The 24,285-nt window shown below is 35.5% G+C and overlaps 3 protein-coding genes and 1 non-coding gene across 9 annotated transcripts; 1 reads left to right on the forward strand and 3 right to left on the reverse strand.

Annotated features, from left to right (window-relative positions):
• Positions 1-334: 334 nt before the first annotated feature.
• On the reverse strand, positions 335-4,354 carry LOC120009222 (bifunctional nuclease 1-like). Of its 5 annotated transcripts, none has more exons than XM_038859703.1 (12): positions 4,194-4,354; positions 4,048-4,102; positions 3,195-3,502; positions 2,812-2,982; positions 2,669-2,718; positions 2,515-2,571; positions 2,362-2,427; positions 2,164-2,238; positions 1,337-1,455; positions 1,070-1,161; positions 692-756; positions 335-553 (listed from the first exon to the last, which is right to left on the reverse strand). In XM_038859703.1, exons 3-11 carry the CDS (start codon positions 3,490-3,492, stop codon positions 695-697), a joined length of 990 nt encoding a protein of 329 aa, XP_038715631.1. In that variant the 5' UTR covers positions 3,493-3,502; positions 4,048-4,102; positions 4,194-4,354; the 3' UTR covers positions 335-553; positions 692-694. The 5 variants fall into 5 exon arrangements, with proteins under 5 accessions (XP_038715631.1, XP_038715629.1, XP_038715628.1 ...); XM_038859701.1 differs by having other exon boundaries at positions 335-616; positions 691-756; positions 4,027-4,102; XM_038859700.1 differs by having other exon boundaries at positions 4,027-4,102; positions 4,194-4,353.
• Positions 4,355-5,372: 1,018 nt separating this feature from the next.
• Positions 5,373-9,338, reverse strand: LOC120009806 (transcription factor bHLH110-like). 2 transcript variants are annotated; one of them, XM_038860513.1, is made up of 7 exons: positions 8,626-9,338; positions 7,555-8,092; positions 6,717-6,848; positions 6,579-6,644; positions 6,408-6,473; positions 5,898-5,957; positions 5,373-5,737 (listed from the first exon to the last, which is right to left on the reverse strand). In XM_038860513.1, the coding sequence occupies exons 1-7, from the start codon at positions 8,781-8,783 to the stop codon at positions 5,594-5,596; spliced, it is 1,164 nt and encodes a 387-aa protein (XP_038716441.1). In that variant the 5' UTR covers positions 8,784-9,338; the 3' UTR covers positions 5,373-5,593. The 2 variants fall into 2 exon arrangements, with proteins under 2 accessions (XP_038716441.1, XP_038716442.1); XM_038860514.1 differs by having other exon boundaries at positions 7,555-8,194.
• Positions 9,339-14,817: 5,479 nt separating this feature from the next.
• LOC120008609 (AP-4 complex subunit mu-like) lies at positions 14,818-20,482 on the reverse strand. Its single transcript, XM_038858982.1, has 13 exons — positions 20,330-20,482; positions 19,683-19,774; positions 19,009-19,212; positions 18,413-18,529; positions 18,171-18,299; positions 17,303-17,429; positions 16,632-16,735; positions 16,434-16,538; positions 16,263-16,357; positions 15,828-15,915; positions 15,626-15,686; positions 15,459-15,532; positions 14,818-15,166 (listed from the first exon to the last, which is right to left on the reverse strand). The coding sequence occupies exons 1-13, from the start codon at positions 20,385-20,387 to the stop codon at positions 15,068-15,070; spliced, it is 1,353 nt and encodes a 450-aa protein (XP_038714910.1). The 5' UTR covers positions 20,388-20,482; the 3' UTR covers positions 14,818-15,067.
• A 23-nt stretch (positions 20,483-20,505) lies between these two features.
• On the forward strand, positions 20,506-20,578 carry TRNAF-GAA. Its single transcript has one exon. It is a non-coding gene; the product is annotated as a tRNA-Phe (tRNA).
• Positions 20,579-24,285: the final 3,707 nt, after the last annotated feature.

The raw sequence follows: 24,285 nt of genomic DNA on the forward strand, positions 1-24,285 counted from the left end.
ACCTACTTCTTCAAACGAATGAGGGGGCTTCCCAGCCTTCACCCGCAAAAGAACTATATTCATTCACTTGTTACCCAATGACACGGGCAACATCAAAAAACACGGAATCCTAATGTCATCTACTGCCGTCTTCTGTTGTAAAATTCAGTTAAGCCACAACAGGTAGAGATTGCTACTAAGCATCTAATTCTTTGCTGCAATTCCATCCAACATTTTTAAACAACTTAGAACTCACTTACTGTTGGGCAACAAAAACATTCAAGAAGACGACCACCCAAACCATAGTAGACTGGCTTTCAATAATCATCTCTCAAGGAGGGAAACGTAAAAAAAAGAAGATGAAAAGAACAATTTGCATAAACACATGTATAACCACAACTCAACCAGAGTGCATATGCATCAATATTACATCAGTGCAGAAGTTTAAACTTTAGACTATACATATATTCACAAGCTGGCTACATATGTAGGAGACAGAAGGGGAAGAAATTGCTGACTCTATACAGCTGTGCGTGTTCGACCAATTGTTTCTATTTACATATTCCGAGGGTGACTGAGACATTAAAGATCAAAAGAGAAGATGAACTCGTTAGTTGGAGTTTTCACTGTGTTGCAACTTGAACAAAAAATAGAGAGTGAATCGTGCTGTAACATTTCATCTTGACATCAGGAGCAACAGTAAGATTCGAACCTGTTATGTGTACTTCCTCAGGTTTCTTTTAGCCCTAAATTGGCCAAGTTTGTCCCTCCATTGAGCTGTTGAAAAAAGACCAACATCATGAAAGCTAAAGGCTTACAAGGACAAACTGACAATGATGAAAGCTAAGAATGCAAAATTGTAATTCATGAGGAATACCATACCACTCAGAATAGCATAACTCAACTTAAAATCTGAAGTAACACACACATGCTTTCACAGGCACAGATGTCCAAAACTAATCAAATGGCATCTGCATGAACTAAACTTCCTGTAACTTATTCTGCTCCTCCATCTTTGAGCATGTGTTTGGGGGTGGAATGATGAGTGGGAGGGAGAGGAAGTAGCAAAATAGACAAGGAATTATCATACCCGCATCTCCGTAGCGTTCATCAACAGCAGCCTTCATCATGTTGCTCACAAGATCAAATTCCTTCGTATCAAGACAAGGCTGGCTACTGGGCCTGAGAGCATGATGTTCCAATTAGAACCCATCTTAGACCAAGTGTTCTTAAACAAAATCTATCATAAAAACCTCAGAAACTCTTGCAGTTGCAAAGCTCATTATTCAAATGCATCACCAGGACAAGTTTTGCCTTGGTAAAACTGGTCAAAATTGATGATGGTTTCAAAACTAACCGATCCAACTCTGTGAACAATAAGCCATCTGAAGCCGGGATATGTGATGATAGCTTGCCAGACTCAATTACTCTCATCCCATCACTGTATGCCAAGTACTTGTTCACTTGTATCGGCACCTGACAGAATAGATGCAGGAAAAAAAATTTCTTGTAGGTCAGCAAACAATTAGAAAGCATTTAAAGCACTACTCTCAATTATCATTAAGTACTATTATTTGAAGCCGACAAACTAAATTCAAAAGTAAACCCAAGTGACGAAATCACCTCTACTGTTGCATGATCATCCCCAAATTATCTTTAGACACTCTTAAGGTCAGTCTACTTCAGCAAAAAGCATCAAGAAATGCAATCATATTCTTATTGTTAACAGAAAGGTACAAAAGAAAAGGATACAGTTCAAGAGCTATGGAAAAGCAGAAGCAATCAGTGTGGAAAACAAGACAGATAAAAATAGGTCCACATAATGCAATATCGGCATCTATTAAGGTCTTAATAAGTGACAACTGAGAGAACCTATCATTCTCAAGTCTTGCAATCCCAAGCAATCCACAAAAAAAAATGTATGTCTCTTGACTTCCATCCTAGCTGAAGCAATTGGAAGAAGTTTTCTAGAAAATATCGTGAAGACCAGTTCTCACAACAGAAATGCCAGTATGGTTCAAATTCAACCCAATTACTTTCCACTGGAACTACTTGAACGCCAATTCATGTAATTTCAGATATTGTAGGTAGCAGCACATCACAGCAGCAGTAGCCCCAAAGCGCTAAACAAATATAAACAGGGAGAAAATAACTTAAGCATAACTAACTACATGGACAGCGTACCTTGCATCTCACTGCAATGTTGATGGCATCTGAAGGGCGAAGGTCAAAGCTGGCACTCTCAGTTTCATTACCAACCTATAGTCAGATTTAGCATTACATCAGCAATCTCAACATATCTAAAGGTACTACTACATGTACATAAATTAGTTGCATTCCAAAAATATGCCAACTCAAGTAAAGGATTTTAGCACCACATGCCTTTGTCAGGTACAACTGAGCAAAATATGCCTCATGCACTCTCTTTGTAACTCTAACAAGTTTAACCTACATGAGAGGAAGCCAAATACCATGATTAGACAATAAAGAGTCAATGCATATGCTTGTACTCAGAAGCCAAGGAATTCAACATACTTGATAGCCCATCTTGTCAATCATCTCCTGCACCACTTGGTACATCGTGGGTCTAGCCTGGAAGCAGACAGCCAAATCATAGGAGTGGCCAAATATCAACCTAAACTACAAATCCATTAAAAAAAGGGATGCTGAGGGGGAAATAGAACCATACAATTTGGACATTACGCAATGCAGCCATAAGCAGGACACTTGGCATCTCCACTACATGAAATCACAACTTTATAAGCATGAAAAAATAATTGAAAGTATCTATTCTAGATGGCACAAGATAATTTTTCTATAAGATGGACATACAGACGATTATAGGGAGGAGAAGACCGGTCCCATCTTCCATCTTCAATACAATTGCTGGATGTGGAGCATAATCTCGGAGATGCCCACCTTGAGGGTTGTTATGGACACATCTCAGGTGCCTACCATCCCTCATTTTAACCATGAAACCATCAACTCCACTCTTTACCTCGACTGCAGGAATTAACATGAAACGGATCATTTCAGCTTATTTTACTCCAGAAATTACATTATCCAAGTAATTCATCCCTAAAAATATTCATGGACAGGAAACTATCACACATCAATGAAATCATTCAGAAAAGGTTCTAAGAATCCACAAACTACAAATAACAAGCTTACGAAATTCAATCAGAAAAACTAGTTAGAAAACTAAATCAGCATACCGGCTTCAATAACACTAGAGTTGACATAATCTTCATGGCCCTCATTGAAGTTTTCAGCGGTGCTGCCATTACCATCTGAGGATGAACTTAAAGTACACTTCACCGTCTTGCACTTTCGCACAGTCAGTTGACCATAAGATAGACCCAACTTAGTGTTGCAGCTGAACCCCTTGAATCCCCATAGCTCACTTCCAAGTAACCTAGCCTTCATCAGAGGGCCACTCACTGGGAAAGTATACCCTACAGCCAGTTCTGAGAGGACAGTTGGGCAAATGACTGGTCCTTGCAATAACGCCATCTCTCGCCTCCTTCAAGACCCACCCCAAACTAAATAAATACATGTACAAACAACAATGTATAGATTGCACGTTTAAAAGGTGTAACATGAATCCAAGTAGAAACGAAAATGTCTAACATAATTTTAAAATTTTAATCAATTGCAAACAATTCATTAAATTAACGGATAATACGCACTGGAATACACAAATTCCAAAGCAGAGTCTGAGATAGAACATGAAATTGCCAGTGATATAACATGAATATGTTCTTCTAAACATACCACACTGCAGTTGGGTACAAGAAAATGGCGAAAAACCAGAAGGCCTAAATCCTTTCTGGATTAGAATGATAGATAACCGATCATTTGCAAACAGTTTCATAATTCATAAGACGATCTAACTGACTTCAAATATAAAACCATAAAGGAATTAAATACCAAACACGGATTCCATTTCAAGCGTACTCCACTTCTCAGATTATCAAATACTAGGATCAGTCAATTATTAGTGCAATTCATCGATCAAACAAATTTAAAAACCTAAGCATACAACACCTGTCAGATTCAAATCAAAACCTCAGATCACCAATCACGGACAGAAATTGCAAAAACCTTCAGTTCCTCCACTTTTCTGTCATCAAATTAAACTTAATCATGAACCATGAAAATCCATTCCCGTTGAAAATAAAATCAGACATAGACGAAATGATAATCATGCTTACAATTCCGATGGATCCGAACGGGAGAATCAAAACAAAGAGAACGAAGTGAAGGTCTATAGTGTGAGCAACTGAGGAAAAATAGATATGAAGGATTAGCCACTGAGACTCGATAGACCCATGGAGGAACCAGAGACGGTGCTAACAGATAAGAGATTCTTGCTTGGAAGAGAAGATATTATAATATTAGTAACTTCTTCTGTAGCATTATACCATTATGCCCCTGTTAATGTAGGTAATGGCACACCGTGATCGTATAACGTTTGAAGAAGGAAGAATAAGAGAGGGTCAAATCTAGTAATAAGGGATTCTGGTAGGTGGGCATAAAAGTCATTTTGTTAGAATGGATATATGAATAAGAGGGGCGTGACTTTTGAACCTTGCGCTGCTGGAAATATCTGGAATGTTACCAACTAAAAGAAATTGCAATTCAATGGAGTTTCGTAAAGGGAATGGAAATGCGCTAATTTTATGTGATAAATGATTGATTCATTGTATTAAATATTAGCATATATGTTACTTAAAATATTGTGATTGTTTGGTTCAATTCTTGTTGATATTATTTATATTGTTCAAAATGTTGTGGGAAATTACGTATAAAAACATTATGCAATTCATCACAAAAACAGAAATAATATTATCAAATTGTTCTACATTTCAAGATATTTTACGGATATGTTCAACACAAAAAATAAATAAATAAATTGTTACATGAACAAATTTATCTTCTTATTGTATTAAAATTTTCTTTGGCAATTGAATATAGAAAAAGATTGGGTATCATTTACTGAAAAAAAAAAGTAAGATATTATGGGATATTTGAAAGTTAAAATTATGAAATGCTACATTCAAGTAGCATTTCAAAATGCTCAAAAAAATTGCTACTAAGCTAGGTATTCAGTTACAAAATAATAACATATATGTTACTTGAAATGATCTATCAAACAGAGTCGGAGTAAAATTTCCTCTATTTTTGGTTGCATAATGGACCGAGAGGAGTAGTAACCTTGAAGGCTTGAATATCTAGAAATGGCCTTGTCATTACGGGCTTGGGCTTCAAGGCCCATATAGCAAGAACCGGACCGCTTGAAGCATAAAGCCACAAACAAGACAATCCCTTTCCACGATCATATAAGAAAGAAGAACAGATGATCAACAGAATCTAATTAATTAGGACCAAAATAAATTAAAATCAGAGTTAAATTAAACAATAAAAAAAGAATTAAATTACATAGAAGTACGTAGAGAAATTAATGAGTAATACATGAAGTAATTACTATTGTTTATAATGGATCAAACTTGGTCGATCTATTGCCTTTCTTACCGACTGACCAAATTTGCTCCATTAGACTAATTAATTAAGCTAATTGACAATTAATATGCAAATATAGTCAAAGTATTCATCAACCGAAGTTGGGAGCCGGAGGCCAAATCCCTCCGCCACCGCTATCGCTAATCATATCACCAGTTACGTAAGACATGCATGATAATGGGACCAGACACAACCCTCGGCTTCTCAAATCTTGCTTTGCCTCTCCACTTGAATCCTGCATATTCAACTTCCCTTCATTAAATAGCTATTCAATTGGGAAATTTATGTGCTCGCGCGCGGGTCTGACTACTCGAGTTTAAGTTTATATTGAATGTTTAAATGATAAATTTGTATATTGGATAAGTTGGAATGAATGAGAGATTCTTCTTTCTTACCCCTTGTGTTGTTCTGCTGGTCTTGCTCCGGGATGACTTCATGTATGGAACACTTAGCGTCTGCAACATATATATATACATTCAACATGACAGTATTATAGAATAAGAATACAATTTTATATAATGCTACATGAGTGATATTCTAAAAAATTTTAATATTTAAGAATTATTTTACAAGTTAGTCAACAGACAGAGTACATCACGCCCCAAGGCAGTTGCACTTGCACGAGACTAGAGGGATTGGAAAAGTAAAGAATAAAGGAGATGCAGCAAGCACAAACTACGAGAACAACAGAATGAATCAGATAAGTATTTTACACTAACAAGGAATCATATATATATATAACCCTAGCTATTTCATTCTAGAACCAACTCATGAGGCTGTACAATATCATATACATACATACACACACACACTGTGTGTGTGTGATTATGTCAGAATGAGAAAGAGAGAAACATCAAAATTAGTGAAGAATGTTGGGACATATAAATATATATATATATATATACCTCGACTTGGCTTTGAAGGAATTTGATGTACCCAAAAGCCTCCATAAGTACCGATGCTGTGTCTGTCTGCAATAGTATATATTATATTAATTATATATTAACTATTAAGATTCACAGCTAATGAATGAAGCTATGAACAAGATATTGTCCACAATGTTTCAGGTCAATTACCTTGCCAAAGGGTGCAACCAACTGTTGTAGAGCTGCAATTCTATCTCCTATTTTTTCTTTCCTAACCTGATTAATATATATATATATATGTCAAAATGATCAAAAACCTAAAATCTACAAGATCCTGGTCAATTTTACCTTAAAGGGTGGACAAGAGGAGCGGGAGTCCGATCGCGATTTCTTTGGAGCAGACTGTGTTGCCTTCATCTGATTCCCCAAACTACTGGCCCTCTTTGCCTCTGTCAATTCATTGTTGTTGAATGGCAATATCTTCAAAGAATTAAGATCATGAAAAAGTTTGGTTGAGAATCTGATAAAGGTGATGCATGCATGTGAAATGTTTAAAGCTGATGGAATATAACAAGCAAAAGGAGAAGTCTATTCTTTTGGTATAAAACTCTGTAAAGAAATTTAACCATAAAAGGATTTCAACTTTTCAATTACTATTATATATATATATTTCTATCTCTTCATTCAAGCAGCTTCTTACCTCCCAAAATTTAAGCAACATCTACATACCATTTGCGTTGCTAATACAATATACATTCAGAAACTATTAATCATGAACCATTTGACGATATCCTAATTGATTGGTTATCTCTCCGAACTTAGGACATAAAGAGTCTTACTCCAAGTTGGAAGTTCAACTTTAAGCTGGCGCAACTATTTTCAAGTGGTTTGTGCGTACCTAACCTGGCCCGAGTTTGGAGTTAGTGGGCTGTACAAAGAACACGTCTACTGAGTTGTTCTCAATTTAAAAAAAAAAAAAACTACTAATCATGCCATGCTCATAGACATATATGAAGTGATAAATCACTGATTTTTTATGTGATTAAGAATATTGTAATAATCGGTAATAGGGCAGCAACTAAGAATTTATATATATATATATACAGTGCTAATTACATACATAGTGGCAATGAGATATTAACTGTGCTGCAAAAACAACAAAGAGAAGGATCAAGGAATTACTTACTCTAGTACTACTAGAGCTGCATGAGGTGGTTATGTGATGACTTGGTTGCTGCAAATGATCAAGACCAAAAGGAAGGCAACTGGGTTTGTACATGCCAAGGCTGTCATTACAGCTCCCATTAAATCTTGAACAACTACTCAAGAGATCCAATGCCTGCAAATTACTACTACTTTCGTCGAATGAGCTTGAAATATTAGTCGCGGACGGTATGGATTGATGATTCAAGTTTGATATATTTATACTGGGATAAATCTGGCTGAAGCTCCCTCTACCAAATCTAGAACAATTACCATTGTTGTAGAATTGATTATCTCCTGCAGGTGAAAAGTACTGATGATGCCCAATATTCATGATTGGAAAGCCAGAAGAGATGGTCTTGAGCAAGAGCTTCTCACTCAGAAGATCAACATTATTGTTGTTGTTATTATTATTATTATGCAGATCTGTTTGTGAGTCTTCTTCAATGCTTGATGAGCTGTTTAACATTTGAGTGAATTTGTGGAAACAATCTGCAGAGCCCAAGTCTTGGATCATGGAACTGAGAGGAGGGACAAGCAAGTCATTTCTTTTATGATGATGAATTGGATTTGATGAGATCACTACTCCATGGCAGTTTTCACTGAAATTTACACTGCTGTTCCTGCATGAACACACACATACATATATATATATATATAGCATGCATCACCATATAACTACCATAATTCCTCCAAAAATTTGAAATTGTGAAAACCCAAATCAATGATAAGGAGTACTATGTGTATGTGTATATATATATATATGTATATATAAATATCTCTAATGCGGCTAATACTTCAGAGGAGAAATCAAATAAACTAATGACTATATATATATATCTCAACAGAAACCTAATAACAAGCATAAATTTAAATATTTGATGGGGATTCTTGATTGATGGGAATCAAAACAGTAAAAGAAAAAGGCAAGAAGGAAATTTAAAAAAAAATCATAGTAAAGGAGATTCCAATTTCAAAACAGCTAAACTTACATTACATAAAGCAAGTGATTTTAAGAGAGAGAGAGAGAGAGAGAGAGAGAGAGAGAACTTACATAGTGATGTTTGGGGTCCAAGCATAGTTGGGTATTGGAGCAGCTAAAGAAGAACAAGAAGAAGAAGGAGAAGACCCAACAAGCTGCTGCTGCTGGTCTTGATGATGAAGCTGCTGCTGCTGCTGTTGTTGTTGGAGATGGAGATTTCCAGACTCCATGATAAGTAACACTACACAGAATATGATCTTTAAAAAAAAGAAAGAAAAGGAACTGCTAGCTTGAAAATCCCAAGATGAGTAAGAAAGAAAAGAAAAGAAAAAACTAGCAAAGCAAAGGAAAGGAAAGGAAAAATAGGGAAAGCTCTCTTTCTCTAGGAATCAGTTTCTCACTCTATTCAGAGAAACAGTTCAGGTGACACCCACATACACATACTCTTGTGTTTTGCTTTTGGGTAAGCCCACTTTCCCACTTGTTTAAAGTAGTACTACTCTACTCTCTTTGATTATCAAAACAAACAAACACTCTTCCTTTCTTCTTTCTTCTCTCTTTTTCTCTCCACACACCCTTCTCTCTCATCACCTTTTATCTATTTGAATTTATAAATTAATCACCTCTTCTCTCTTTCTGTCTCTCCTCTGGTGCAATTACAGGGAGATGATTATACTTCTACTAAGCTATGATTAGAATCCATGCCTTCGATCCCAAGGCTGCTCTCAACAAAAAAAAAAAGAGTACTCTGAACTACTCAAATAATAACACCCATGCTTTCTTTATCTCTCTCTCTCATCCCCGGCCCACATGTCCAAGCCATGCCCTTATCTGTCTATATACACACACACACACACATATATATATATCATCCTGTTTAAACATATGAATGAGGGGATCAGAAGGGGTTCTTCTGTCCAAGCTTATATCACTATCAATATCCCATTGATGTGAGATCCAATCTTATACAGGAGTACCCTTTTTTTTTTTGTATGGATTATATAGGAGTACTTTTTTTTTTGTATGTTTTATATACAATCAAATCATCATTAAAAAAAACACCGACTATAATTTTGTTGTGATAGTAAATTAATCTCAAAATTATATGTACTCGATAATTAAGGTTGATTTTTTTTAAAAAAATTAACGTGGAATCCATTTAACTAGTCATCGGAAAACTGATTAGTAAACCCTGGGTCACTTGGCAGCCCGCAACCCCCATAGATCAATTGAGACCTGCGTCGAGGTGTAGTACGAAAAGATAATGCAGGGCGGCATTTGCACCCGTCCGACTGAGCAATGACTTATCTCGCAAATTACGATAATAGAAACACCCATATATAAGACTTGAATTCATAACCTCCTACTTGCACTAAGAGTTACATCGGTCAAGTTCACAATCTCAGTCAACCATCCTTTGTTTATTTTTAAAAAAATTCTTATAAATTGACATATGTTATATAGTGATCATTTTGTTTCCCTGTTTTTTGTATTTAAAAGTAAATAATGGGCCTGCTAAAAATGTGTCTTCAATGTGAGAGGAGCTGCGTTTTACTTATAACCCACTCAGCTGGTTATGCCAGACCAACATTGAATTTTTTTAATCTTGATAGGGACACTTAAAACTAGCTTGTTGTCGTTATATTAATGTTTTTATTCCAAAACATTCATTTTTTTGAAAAATAATAGTGATACCCCTGAGATTATAGATAAATAAAATTCAAACCACAAGAATCATAGTGATGGGATTCAATTAGTCTACTAAATGATGATACCCAAGAAGAGTATGTAAACTTAATCAATGACTAATGGGGATTAATTCAATTTTTCACTCTATAGCTAGGCGTCCTCCATGTCATATCATGTTAAATTAAAGAGGGGGCATGATCGATCAATCCTTTATTTACTTGAAAATGTTTGATAATTTTAAGCTAGACCCCAAAAAGGGTCAAGAAAGTAAAAGTGACTTTGATGGCTCCAATGGTTCCTCTTATAAACATGAAACATATATATATATATAGACACACACACACACCCCACCTTTACTTATCAGGAATCCACACCCAGACCAAACGTCCATCACAAGTAATTTTGCAAGTCACAACTCACAAGTAAGCAATGTCTAGCTAGTAATTGATTACTAATAGGAGTTTATATTATTTCTATATAACTCTATAATTAGACTAGCTAGCAATGCTAATAAAAGTCTAATTGATTTGCATTGTATTTATTTAATTTTTTCATATCAAAATTTTTTCTTTCTTTTCCTTTTTCTTTTTTTGATATTTATGAACAATAGGTATTGAATAAATACTAAGTAAATATGAAATTAGTTATCATTGCTTGCTAAAAAAAATCTTGTTAATTAATGGACATATCCATATAGTTCATGCATAAAATGATCATCTGCAATAATATGGAACACAACACTATATATATTCGAGTAGGGATGTACGATAATTTCCTAAAATAAAAATTATGAAGGGAAGATAGGAATGCACATAGAGATACATGAGAGCAAACAATATTTTTGGATGCGTAAAACAGTTACATAAAAATAGATGTGTTTTTGCTTTCAAAACACTAATGATGATGCATCAAGTAGTCTAATGTGAGTTCAATCATTCCTCCTAGTGGCAAACAAAAAGAAGCTAACCCTACAATCTTATAGCCATTCTCTCTGCAAAGAACTATTGTGATATACACCTGTAACTTTACCTTTCCCATCTACCTTTCCTGTTTTTTCTATTTTAGCCATCTTTGTCAACTTCTTATTTCTCTCTATATATGTTTGTAATATATATATGTACTTGTACACATGCATAAATACATACATTTGTCATTATATTTTGTGTTTTCATAGTTCATATTTACTTTGTTAATGGGAAAAGGTAGTTTAGTAAGAAAAGTTAACCCTTTTAAGCTTAGAAAACCAGACCTTCTTGATCACTCTCTCGTACATTAAGTACTAAGCAAACAAATGACTTGATATATATATATATATATATATAGAGAGAGAGAGAGAGAGAGAGAGAGATAATAAGATGGGTTAAGTATGATAATTAACTTGTCATTCAATCAAACAAAAAGTAAAGGAATATAGAAAAGGCTTCACATCGATCAGTCGAAAAGTTGATATAGGAGAATGTGAGAGAGATCTGCAGAGTATGGGCAAGCTAATTAACTTTGCTTTTTTTTACTCTTTCATAGCATGCCCACAACAACCTATATGTTTCTTTCTATTGTTTATTTATTTATTTATTCATTAATTTTAATATTAATTGTTTTAATTCTTCAAAGTTTTCTTTCTTTTTGGAGAGCTTTTATTCCCTTCCCTTCCTGCTGTCCACCGATTAATTGCTTCGTCTTACTCGCTTCAATAATTCCCAAAAGCTACTTTACCTTCAATTTTTTTATTTATAATTACGCTCACCATCATAAAAATTAATATTACAGGAATATTATACTTAAAAAATGGATATTATATATATATATATAAAAGTTATTTTCTTCTTGTTTTTCTTCCTTTTCTTAGGGCCATATAATAATGGGATACATGGACGATGACCAGAATAAATATGATGTTGTCCTTCCGAATGTTGTTACATTTATTGTAGTGGTCAGAAATCGTCTACTTCCTTTGTGTGGGCTCACGACTTTTTGACAGGTACAATCTCCAAAATCGCATCCTTATCACATTTCTCGACTTTGACCTTTGGTCCACCTCGATGTCAACTTCTCTTCACCACGACATCAACCCCTAATCTTCATCTCGACATTGACCTCCCCATCACCTCGACTTCATCTCTCAACCCTTCATCATTCCGATATCAAGTCCTACTATTAGCTCTTTCATATCGATCTGAAACTCGTTTTAGCTTTCATGCCTCTAAATTCAATCTCGATACTTGTACTCATCTTGTCCCTGACAGCAAAAGTCCCCCATCCCATACATCTCTCAACCAAACCGGTCGTGTCAGACCTTGCTTCTGACACATGAAACCAACCTTTGTTCTGTCCTTTCTCCAAACTAGGCGGATAGACGTGGCATTGATAGACTTTTGTTACAAGTCGTTTCTCTCTAATGGTAACCTGAATTAATGTCTAGTATAGTCAGGAGACACGTGTTCCCATAAGGATACTATTTATGCCAAGATCTCTCACTATTGGGAGGATCATCATCATATGCTTCTTATTCCCTCTTCTGAACCAATATCTCTCTCGAATTTATAAACAACCCTAACCAGTCGACTACTTTACACTGAACACTTATAAGTAAAAACACCATCATATATGATAGATATTGATTACATTCTTTTTGTCATCATAATATTGACTTAATCTTCAGAGACCATTTCACTGAGACCAAACCGGTGTCTAAGATTGTCAATTATCAACGTTTGTTCGTTTCACATATTATTGATGACCCCCTTCGAATATTTTTTGATTGTAGATTCGAACACCTGCACATATTACATTAATAGCATGGTCGACAATATATGTTTCAGTTTCTCTCTTTTTTTTGTTGGTAAGAACATATCATGTTTTTAAAGAAGTTTCTCTAATAGTGGAAAAATAAAGTTAGTAGCTTTCCTTTCTCTTATTAAGAGTTGACAAAAGAAACTATTTACTGAAAAGATCGATCAACTGTTTCTCTCTAACAAGAAGCTCAATTATATAAATCTTTTAGTTTTAAAGGAAAAGCAACAAACATGATGATAGTTCACTAGCTAGTGACTAGTGAGTGATTGAATTAAAAATATTGTATAATTAATTTCTTTTTTTTTAATATGTATTATTATTCCTTTAATACTCGAAAAGCAACTCTCTATGATTGAACCCTTTAGGGTACATCACAATCATTTTTGGTAAAAACCCTACTTTACTTTGGGTCATAACCAGTCAAACTAGAGGTCAAACACAGCACTATAGAATTATTTATATTTAATTCATCATAAAGTTGACTAATAAATAATTTCCAAAGCATTCGTTAATTTAATCACTACTCTGCATAGGAAATAATTAATACTTTCAAATTAAAATAAGTTTAATTTCTTATACTGTCTTCATATATATATATATGTATATCATTTTCAGTTTCATGGGTCTATCATAAATATAATTTATTGCTTCTTTAATTATTTTCCCTCACTCTTTCTTCCCTGCTTAAAGAAATCAATCTTTTTTTATTAATTTTTTTACTCAAATATTTGTCAAAAAAAAACCCTTAAAAGGTGGGTTTAAACTTTAAAAGTGGGGACTGAGGAGGGGGCTTAAAGGTGTCTTGAGAAGAAGACAAGGCATTGGAACCAGAGAATATATGCCTTTGGAGAAGATGAAAATCCAACACTGATGGTGGATTGGCCCCATGCCTTTGCTTTCCCTCATATATAATCTATTCAGTTTGCATAGCAGCCACCCGATGCCAGATCAACGGCACAGGTTTTGCCACGTAAGCTACATTCAGTCATTCTGTTCCACTAGGAATATATGGGCCTTTTGCAATTGTTGAATTTCAGTTGCCTTTATAGAGCAGACCAAGTAGATTTTTGTTCTATACTGTCTGGTCAATATAAAGGCCCATGGCAAAATAGAAGTAAAATTACTCTTTTATTTCCCTGCTTTTGGGTTTACGTTTTCTTTTTGTAGCTAGGCTCACTTGGCCACTCCAAAAAGCTTTTGGGTTTATGTTTTAAAAAAGAGCTAATGGAAGGTTTGGCATTGAAAGAGGTGCTAATTTCCAACTCAGTTATCGAAGGTTCACACAGACAAATTCCTTATATTAACTTTTTTATGCTCGACATCAACAGTTTAACTACGTAACCGCCCGAATAACTGAAAATCTATCTAAGTGTGCATATTGAAATAACGTTTGCATATTCAATGTTCGAGTTGGAACTGATCAACTTTTTCAATGACTAAAAATTACATTACCCTTTTAAAACAGAACATACATTGTTTCCAATTTGAGCCCATTTTAGTGAATGTTGACAGCAGCAACAATAATTCAAGTCGGCTTGCGTGGTTTTATTTGAGATTGTAAATCCAAAAAAGATAGGATCGAGCGCAGTCAGAGGACCCAACATGACTTTCAACTAAATGGGCCGCCCTTGATATAGTATTATAAGGCCCACATTATTTATTGAATGAGTCTGGGCTCTGATAATTATGAAAGCACGGCCGGGCTTAGCTATAAGTTGGGCCGACCTTCATCATGTAAGTTGGACTGAGGCCCATTCAAAGTCCTACTTAACTCAAAAAGGATAATCCAGCAAGTCTGGCCCGGTGCTGTAAATAACGAACAAAACTCCCAAAGTGTATCCAAATCCAATAAGCATGCTCAAAGAGGGGAAGAAGAAGAAGAAGTATCTTATCAAGTAGCATACAAAACAAGGGTTTATCACCATTTTCTGAGTTCATACTTTTGAGCTCATTACGTAAAGCTGAAACCAGCAAAGCACACGCAGATGACGACAAGAAGGCGAGGAAAATTCGGTAGATAGAAAGATTAGACTCATAACCGGGCGACATAAGAATTTGCTTGTGTTACATATCTCACCCATCGATATGGATTGTCGGTCTTCGACTTCTTCGCAATGTGCAAGTACTTCACCTGCACCAGGAAAAAGAGAGAAATAAGCATCTCAAGACTACATTATAAAGAGTGGCAAAAGTTATGGCTTATATGAAAATAGTCAAGAATTTAACATTGAACATGACTAATCTTACAGACATTAGAAGTTTTTAACTTTGGAGTATTTAATGTGCATGTGGTTTAACGTTTTCGTTCGAAAAAATCTGAATATTTACGACAGTTTAAAATTATATGGTTCTGAGAATGAAAACACATTTGAAGTTCAAGTACATGAGCACATCATTGGGTTGGTGATGTCCAAATCTCTTACCTGAAGTCTTGAAGCATTGTACATGGGTATCGTGAAGGTCATGCTAACTGGTCCCACTTCTTTTGTAATGTTTCCTGTCTCAAAAAACAAAACGCATGAGCAACAATCCTTATCGAATAAGAGAAATATCAAATATACTACCAAATTTAGTCTAATATCTCTCTTACCATGCATCTCTTGTGAAAAAGTCAGCTTAGCACGTAGGGTGTGTTCAGTTCCACCAACAATCTATACATAAAGCATCTATCAGGGTTTACTTATTCATGGCAGTGAGCTAAGGAAGAAAGCTTGCAATAATTCAAGTAAAATCGATGGTGGCATAATCTTAAAGTTAGAAACCACAAAATAGTAAGATGAAAGGATGCTCACCTTCTTTAGACCCCATTCAAGTTTCTTACTAGATTCCTTAAAATCGGTTGTGTTTCCAACTGCTCCAGGCTCCAAATCAAAACTAACCCTGTATCGAATTTGTAATCATCAGAGTTATGTCTATAGATAACAGTTTTTTTTTTTTTGGTTGTGTAGTCACTTTAGTATTAATGCATATGCATGCTTATTCAAACAATTTTGCCTGAAAACTAATATTTGCAGCTTAGGCTCCCTTCCCAGTAAGAATTTGTCCATGCAGGAATGCTTGCAAGTGCGGTGCAAGTACATGCAAGAGAGGAAAGATCACTTGATTTAAATGCCAAAGGTAATATATGCAATTTTGGCTCCCATTCCAGGCAAGATTCTTTACCATTCACCCTTGATGTGAAAAAAAAGGAGAGATACAAGCTTAACAAAACAATGTGAACAGAATACCTGGTTGTGTATACTGGGAGTGGCATCTGTACGAGAATCGTATTTGCAGTAACGCTTGACGAGAAGTCAGCATGCACTTTAAGAATAACTTCAGCCTGCAAGAGAACAAGTATGATCAGATGCAGAAAAAATTTGAAGCCAGAACCACTGTCTACAGAGTGCTTTCAGCACCTTAAGGGATCCAGCTTCTTCGACCAATGCGTTGATACGGAAGGGAGGCTTGAACTCCTGAGTCATACGGTAGTTCATAACAGGAAACTCTCCATCGGGTGGTACCTTCATTAAGGGGTTCAATAAGACATCCATAAGATGAAACAAACATGGCAAACAAGCCTGCTTACTGTGTTGAGCTATTTCAATCAAACTCACCAGACTCAAGGTTCTGTCAATGTCAAAACTATCAAGATGTACGGATTCATGGAAGTTACAATCATCAAGGATCACTGCCCCTGATCCAGATGAGCCACCATAGCCTGTTCCATAAGGCAGTAAAACAACATCAGGTCAAGAAGTTATGGTAACCTGGATATATTCCTGAAAAAGTAGATACTGGAACAAATGCCAGCTTGAGAAAAAAGATCAAACTCTAGCAGGTCGCCTTAAAAATGATCTAATATAGGAATTATATATGTGCAGAATGAAAATAAAAACATAAAAAAGAAGCAAAAAGCATATCGGTTCTTCGAAGGCGATTGGGCCTACCAAATACCAATGATTACTATCTGTGGTAAAATCTTACTTTTAACTTTTAGGTAAGATTCTCCTTCTAAGTTCTGCCAAATTCTTTTAAAAGCTATCAATTTTCCAAAACATAGAAACAGGACCCAATCGACACCATGAAGGTAGACCAGTCACTATTACCATCAAAATGTTTATTAACCTCTGTTGCAAAGTGAGGCATGGTTTTTCTTCGGAAACAAGAGAATAAATTAATGCTCTTGGAAAGTCCTAAATATACTTGTATTCAGCATCAAACTCCCCAGTCAGGATCACAAGACGAAATGCTAAAAGGAAAGGGTGTCACATGGAGTAGGGACTACCATAAATGGAGCTTCCATTTCTTCCTATACTTAAGTCATCGTTAAGAGCAACACGGATTTCTGGATTTCCAGTAAGGTAACTCTTCATTTGAATGGTGCCATCAATTTCAGAGGTCAGTATGTATCCCTATAAGTCAAAGTTAAATTCATCAACTTCTGCAAAATAACAATCTCAAATAAAGAGAACTATAACTACATGGAAAAAAAAATAATACAGAATCTCTTCACCTAAAAAAATATCAACTGGGAGCTAGCTCAATGGTAACAAGGAAATGCTTTCCACAATCTAGTAAATGCTTCAAAACGCTAAAGGGGTACCACTGTTTAAGAAACAAATTTGGAAGAACAAAACATTGACATAAGTGTTCATTGATTGTTCTCATTCATTTTGCCATTTTGCTTCCACCTTTGTTATGTAAGAAAACATGTAGGAGGGATATCTAGGTCGTGATGCAGAATCTACACAAGTACTGTCTTTAAGGTATGGCAGCCCATGCTGTCTGGAACTAATTCCAGTCTCCATTCCCATCTTTCTACAATGTTGGTTTACAAACATAATCAAGTCTGTGAGGTTGGGTTTGAATTTTGAAATGGAATGATTTTTCCATGCAAATAATGGAAGATGAAAACAAAGAGGCATACGTAGCATATATTTTTTTGAAAGCAAAGTAATGTACATTTAATCAATGCTGAGAGGTAAATTGCTCTAACACTATAATTTCCGAGTAGCATTTCTTGAGGACATTTTAACATATTTTATGTACTTAAGTGCAAACAAACAAGAGGAAAATAATATTGCAATCCTTAGGCAAATAAGTAAAAACGTACTCTTTCTCAAAAAAAGAAAAAAAAGTAAAAACATACTCACACTAGAGCTGAATGTAACACTTATTTTCTCAATCACATCCACAAATATTTCCTCCCTCTTCCTACCACGAGGCTCATTGGCTATAACAGATTTTGTAACTGCAGTCCCAGGCATTCTTTTGCTCCCTTGCTGCAGGCATGAAATAGTAAAAAACTCAAAACTTCGATAAAAAAATCAATTTGACAAGTACTTAATACAATAAAATCGTCCACGAAAATGTGACTGATTATGTCAAACAATACCATAAAAATTCCAGCAGGACCAAGGCTTGGCAAACGAGCAGCATCAATGACAATTGGCTCATTGAATACATATGATTTCAAAACCTCGGTTGACGTTGTCTGAACATAACCAAAATCCTGATAAAGGTGTAATCAGAGAAACCAGATCATGAGAGTTTCAACAGAACAAATCCTAGGAAAACTCACAAGTTTTGGCAACTGCGTAGAAGTACTATTACAGCTACAAATAATGACAACCCTTCTCCATCACATGATAAATGGATAAGTTGTTTCTTCCATTTTCATATACTACTATCACTAATGGAGAAGATTGTTCAAAGTCTTTCACAAGTATTCATTGGCGAGGTAAAAACATAATGTCTTACCAAAGTACCTCACATAAGAAAAATGAAACTACACAGTATGGATCAACTTTTGATGGGCAATAATTGTCATGCTAATCCTATAGCAGACCACAAACTAACATTTGAGTTTTTGGCTGGTTCAAATAGTTTCTTATTATGATACCAAAATCAAATCTGTCAAAGGAAAAGTCGACAAAAAAAAGTAAGAGTGATAGTTGTCACAAATAAAACCAGAAAAACAAGTATACTCACAATAACTTCGTCCAGCAGCTCATACACAAGGACAAAATTTTTCCTGAATGAGTCTTCATTAAGAATCCCAAGGTAGTCTTTGATGACACGTGCAATTCTTTGCAAAAGCTCCAAGACAAGAGAAGGCGACACATTTACCCTTGTTGTAGCAACAAATAACAATCCAGCAACTTTCACATGGAAATAGTTCACACCATCAACATTCTAACAATGACCAAAGTCAAGAAAAGTGTTAGCAAACAACGGAGAAAAGATGCACATAAAAATTACAAGTTAATGCATACATCAGAGAATACGGGTGCATAAAAAAAGTTAATCAAATATATCTAACATGGATAATTCACAATTATAAGTTTATTGGCAAGAAAAAACATAACGGAACCCATCAACTGGATTTTTTTTACTAAAACAGTTCAAGACCATTTTCACAAGTACAACGCAATTTGAGAGGATTTTGAATACCCACTAAAAGAAGTTAATGTAGAAACTAATGCATATGGACAATAATTAGTGAGGAGGATTAATATGAAAAAGAACTGCTCAATTTGAGAACAGTGTGGATGTAGAACACAAATGCATAGATGTGACTCCATTTTTATTTATATGTATTAAACAAATATGAAACTTATGGCACAGTCTGAGCCGTCCGCCAGTTTTCAATACCGAATACCTACAAATACAGGTGGCGCATCCTCCTCTCCATCCTTCCAAAACTTTACATTCCGGAAAAATATTTCAGTACTTCCTTTCTGGACTTCTCCGCGATCTGCATTGATTTAACCATAAAAAACAAAAACAAAAAAAGCTTCATAAGCCAACATTCAACGGCATCCATTCATCAGACTCCTTGGAATCAAACCAGGCTTATATAACAGCTCCTGAGTACAAAAATCAATCACAAATTCCACACAAAAACGATCTCTTTCATTCACTGTCACCCTTAACTCCCCTAGCAATACGAAATCCTCTCTCAAATGTACAATTTACAAAGACATCGTGGGCTACAGCTTGTTAGCAACATAAATTACATGTTTATGATGTTTTACACCATCAATTATAAAAAAATTCAAGTTACCCACAAAAGGAAGAAGAGGGATATGTAAGATCAGATATGCCAAGTCTCTTTGCGGATCATCCATATGTTAGTAAAACAATACTGTTAACACAAATTAGTTGTCTAGTGAACTATGCAATATCAACACAGACCAATGGATCTTAACCTAGTTTCATTGAAAAAGATTAACAGATATTTATCGATTCAAAGCATAGAACTGAGCGAATCAACATCATTAGAAAATAAGAGAAAGGGTTGGAAACTCACAGTCGCGGAAGACAATATTGTCGCCTCTTTGCGAGAGCACGAAAAATTGCGAGATCATCTTCTCTTCTTCGCGATCAGTACAATTGTCGGAGTCTCGGAGAGTATCGAGGAATTAATTCTCTCAGAAACAGCGCTTTATTAAACTTGAAAATATATTGGAAGTCCCATCCAAGCAAGCGGGGATAGCTCAGTTGGGAGAGCGTCAGACTGAAGATCTGAAGGTCGCGTGTTCGATCCACGCTCACCGCATTTTTTTTAAGCCCAGCCCAATCTAACAACTCGTTGTTCACTTTCAGGCCCATGAGGTTTAAGCTCATTGTCAAACAATTCTTTAACGTACAAGAGGCCCAATCATTTTTCATCCCACTCAAAACAGTTTTATTTCAGCCCAAAATGTTAAGCTAGTCGTTCGCTTCTTTTTTCAACCCATCCCGCAAAAATAACGCGGGGTGACATTCGCATACGCTTGGCTGAGCAACTAGTTGTTCACTTTCAGGCCCATGAGGTTTAAGCTCATTGTCAAACAATTCTTTAACGTACAAGGGGCCCAATCATTTTTCATCCCACTCAAAACAGTTTTATTTCAGCCCAAAATGTTAAGCTAGTTGTTCGCTTCTTTTTTCAACCCATCCCGCAAAAATAACGCGGGGTGACATTCGCACACGCTTGGTTGAACGAAAGCCTATCTTGCAAATTGCCTTAATGAAAACGCTCATGAGATTTAAACTCACGACAAACCACCGCTTGCACTAAGGTTACTGCGGTCAAGTTCATCATCTTAGCTAACATAACATTGTTGTTAGGTTGATGTTCGTATATATATTTTGTCATGATAGCTGCTTGATTATGACTGCTGTCATGTGGGTATAATTATACATACATGAATAACATATCAGCCGTAGATGATTCTCTGCCAAGGTGAAAACAAAGAATAAGAGGTGGTCATAGTGTTGGGTTTTTTTTTTTTTTTTTTGTTAAATAGGGTAATTGGATGCTGATAAGATCACGTTATAATGAAAAGTTAATGATATATTCTTTAATTCTCAGCTTGTGCAGCTCTGTCTTTAAGTATAGAACACATGCTGTATATATGTTCAAGTAGATTAGGATGGAAAATAAACAGCAGCCAAGATTTGACTGCTTTTGAATTAGCTTTTAAGTGTTCCCGACTGCTATCCTTGACAGATAATATGCCTTTTTGACTTGATTTAGCTGACCAGAAGCTACATGCCGGCCAGTTTATCTCAAATTCAATTAAACATTAAGCATCAACGAATTTCGTTTTTTAGTAACCGTTAACAACACTATATAAGTTTACTCTTTTGATTGATATTACAGAAATTTATTATCTAATGACGAAGTAAGTTGACTCAAAATTGACCTCGTGGAAAGAATTATGTTCTCCCATTACGGTATATAAATTCGTGGATGGCTTGATTGAGCATTGACCTTGACCGCTCAAAACTAAGAGTTGAAATGAACTAGTTGTATGGATCGATGGTCATCTTTAGGAACTCATCTAACAAGTCAGTCAACTAAGCATGATCATGTCTTAATTATAACAGAAGTGATAGAAATTTCAGTTATCAATCATGCCATTTAATTGATGTATATAAGGTTTTGCGGATCGTTACACTTAAATCAATTATTGGCCAAACCTAACATTTTTGTAATTATAAACACACCCCTCCTATCATTCCTCTAGCAAACTGAATATAGCGACATGTTGAGCCTATATCGAAATTCTCCCGTGGCTCTAAACTATAAATTGCATTTTAAGCTCTCACATGGTAAAAAGGTTTGCTAGCTTAGGCATGAAGGCAAGTATTAATTGTGAAAGGGAACAAGAGCCCTAGACAGACATAAGATATTTTTTTTTTATATAACTGAGAATGATACTATCGATCTTGTCTATTTTGGATAGTTAAGTTGAGTCTAAACTCAAACTGAACAAGCCACACGCTCAATTTACCGACAGATAAATTGGACCGATGCCCAGTGCTAAAACGAACGAGGATAGATCCCACCGGAGATCAAATCACGGAAACTTCATAGGCATACATACACCTTTGGTCGAAATCGATAACCAGCTGCGGTATCCCATTTTGGTTGTTGGTATATAGAACATCCCAATCACAGTATCGCAGAGTACAAGTGCTAACTACTTTGATTTTTAGTACTGTTGCTTCGTGCATGGAAGACGGATGGAGTGTGACGGTGGATATATGATATGTGCTTTTAGTTTGCATGATAGTATTGGAGATATCAATGTGGGAGCCATAAAAAGTGGATAAAGGTGAAGCTTGGTGTATGCATTTTGTCATGCATATTAAAGCATCACATGCTCGTACGATCATAAAGATTAGGGTGATTTGCATGCCCAACAGTTCTACAAAGATCTCTGATAAGGGAAGATATATATATATATATATATAACTAGTACTTTATGAATGTGATGGTGTCTAGTTAGAAGGTTCTCTTTGTTGGGATGCATATGGTGATTGAAATTCCACTTCAATTGATGTATAAAGAATGGGTTATATGGGTTTCGCCCATACGCGTACACAAATTGAACAGGGCAACGTACGTGATGAATGAACACTTTATGTATTTGAACATTTTGATTCGAACCATGAATACCAAGATCAAGACATATAGATACATATATATAGGTGTATACAGAGGTACTTATGGGTATTCCCCGATCAAATCTCCCCAATACACCAATTCTCAAGTTATTACGACTTGTTTGTTCCACATTAATTGGCTAAACCAAATGATGTGGGTTTATAAGAGAAATCACATCTCCTCTCACTTACGTAAGGTTTTTTCTCTGGACTCAAGTACCATTAAGTGAGACGGTCTAGAGAACAATGTCATGAGTAGAGTTGAAATTTTCAAAACAAGTTACACAATCCATAAGCCAAAAGCAAGTTAAGAGTAAACTAATGGTTTAACCTTCAAGAAACTTGGGGATTCCAGAGCATTCCACTTCAAATGAGTATAAAAGAATCTACAATCCAATTCCAAAATTATCAATTAATTAAAAAAAAAAAGGACAAAAACTAGAAGGCAAAGGTTGGGCTCACTATCAAAACTCAAGAGAATGGAAAAAAAGAAAGCATGTGAAAATCATTGCTTGGAAAATCCAAAAAACACTTGTTTTAGAGCTCACCCTCACCCTCTTTTGCAAAAGCAAAAGCTGGAGCTAGGAGGACCCTTTTGTCATGACGACTCTAGAGAAAACGACCACCACAAAAGGCTGTCTTTAATTGGTTTAATAATTTTTGTACTCTCTAAGAGGCTCTTACGTTGTTGAGAAACACCAGTAGTTAGTGTCTCAATTCAATACCAACAACTTCAGTGGTTGGTGGATTTTTGTTGAAGATTCAAACCTAATCACATCAACTTATTATTCGTTTTCGGTTACGGGATCACACGAATTTGTTTTTGTAAATCGTCGCATTTGCTTCTTAAACCCAAAAAACGCGTCATCTTTGTGTGAGAGGTGCAAAGACTTTACTTATATATTAATCGGTCAAGGAAAATAATAGTGAAGTAGCAAAAACACCAGTAGCAAGTGTCTCAATTGAATACCAACAACTTCGGTGGTTGTGGGTTTTGGTGGATTAATTATAATGTTGTTTTGTTATCCAAATAATGACAATTAGAGCAATAATTACTCAGGGGACTTAATGGTGAAGTAGCAAAAACATCATTAGTTTGAAACAACTACTTTTCCTAGGTAAAGTTAATTAAGAGAGCCAAACATATATACCAAAGGAAAAAAGAACTAGAGAGCAAAAAAAGGAAAAAGGAAAAACAAAGAGCACTAATTGAACAAAAGTAAGTACTTAAATACTCATGAGAAAATATTATAACTAGTGGATCTAATTAACCTTCAGTCTAAATTAACCAGTAATTAAGGTGGAATTAAACTTGGAGAGTATAATTCT

This window comes from Tripterygium wilfordii, chromosome 11 (assembly GCF_013401445.1).
Source record: "Tripterygium wilfordii isolate XIE 37 chromosome 11, ASM1340144v1, whole genome shotgun sequence".
Classification (NCBI taxonomy): Eukaryota; Viridiplantae; Streptophyta; class Magnoliopsida; order Celastrales; family Celastraceae; genus Tripterygium; species Tripterygium wilfordii.

What these genes read in the sequence shown, in the direction of transcription:
- LOC120009222 (XM_038859703.1), bottom strand. Translation starts at nt 3,492, where the DNA reads ATGGCGTTATTGCAAGGACCAGTCATTTGCCCAACTGTCCTCTCAGAA. An exon ending in CTCAGTTGTACCTGACAAAG is followed by an intron (nt 2,239 to 2,361) that starts GCATGTGGTGCT and finishes ATCTGACTATAG; the next exon opens with GTTGGTAATGAAACTGAGAG. An exon ending in TTGTTCACAGAGTTGGATCG is followed by an intron (nt 1,162 to 1,336) that starts GTTAGTTTTGAA and finishes TCATGCTCTCAG; the next exon opens with GCCCAGTAGCCAGCCTTGTC.
- LOC120009806 (XM_038860514.1), bottom strand. Translation starts at nt 8,783, where the DNA reads ATGGAGTCTGGAAATCTCCATCTCCAACAACAACAGCAGCAGCAGCAG. An exon ending in GCAGCTCTAGTAGTACTAGA is followed by an intron (nt 6,849 to 7,554) that starts GTAAGTAATTCC and finishes AATTCTTTGAAG; the next exon opens with ATATTGCCATTCAACAACAA. An exon ending in TCCTTCAAAGCCAAGTCGAG is followed by an intron (nt 5,958 to 6,407) that starts GTATATATATAT and finishes TATATGTTGCAG; the next exon opens with ACGCTAAGTGTTCCATACAT.
- LOC120008609 (XM_038858982.1), bottom strand. Translation starts at nt 20,387, where the DNA reads ATGATCTCGCAATTTTTCGTGCTCTCGCAAAGAGGCGACAATATTGTC. An exon ending in GTCCTGCTGGAATTTTTATG is followed by an intron (nt 18,300 to 18,412) that starts GTATTGTTTGAC and finishes TCATGCCTGCAG; the next exon opens with CAAGGGAGCAAAAGAATGCC. An exon ending in AAATGGAAGCTCCATTTATG is followed by an intron (nt 16,736 to 17,302) that starts GTAGTCCCTACT and finishes CTTATGGAACAG; the next exon opens with GCTATGGTGGCTCATCTGGA.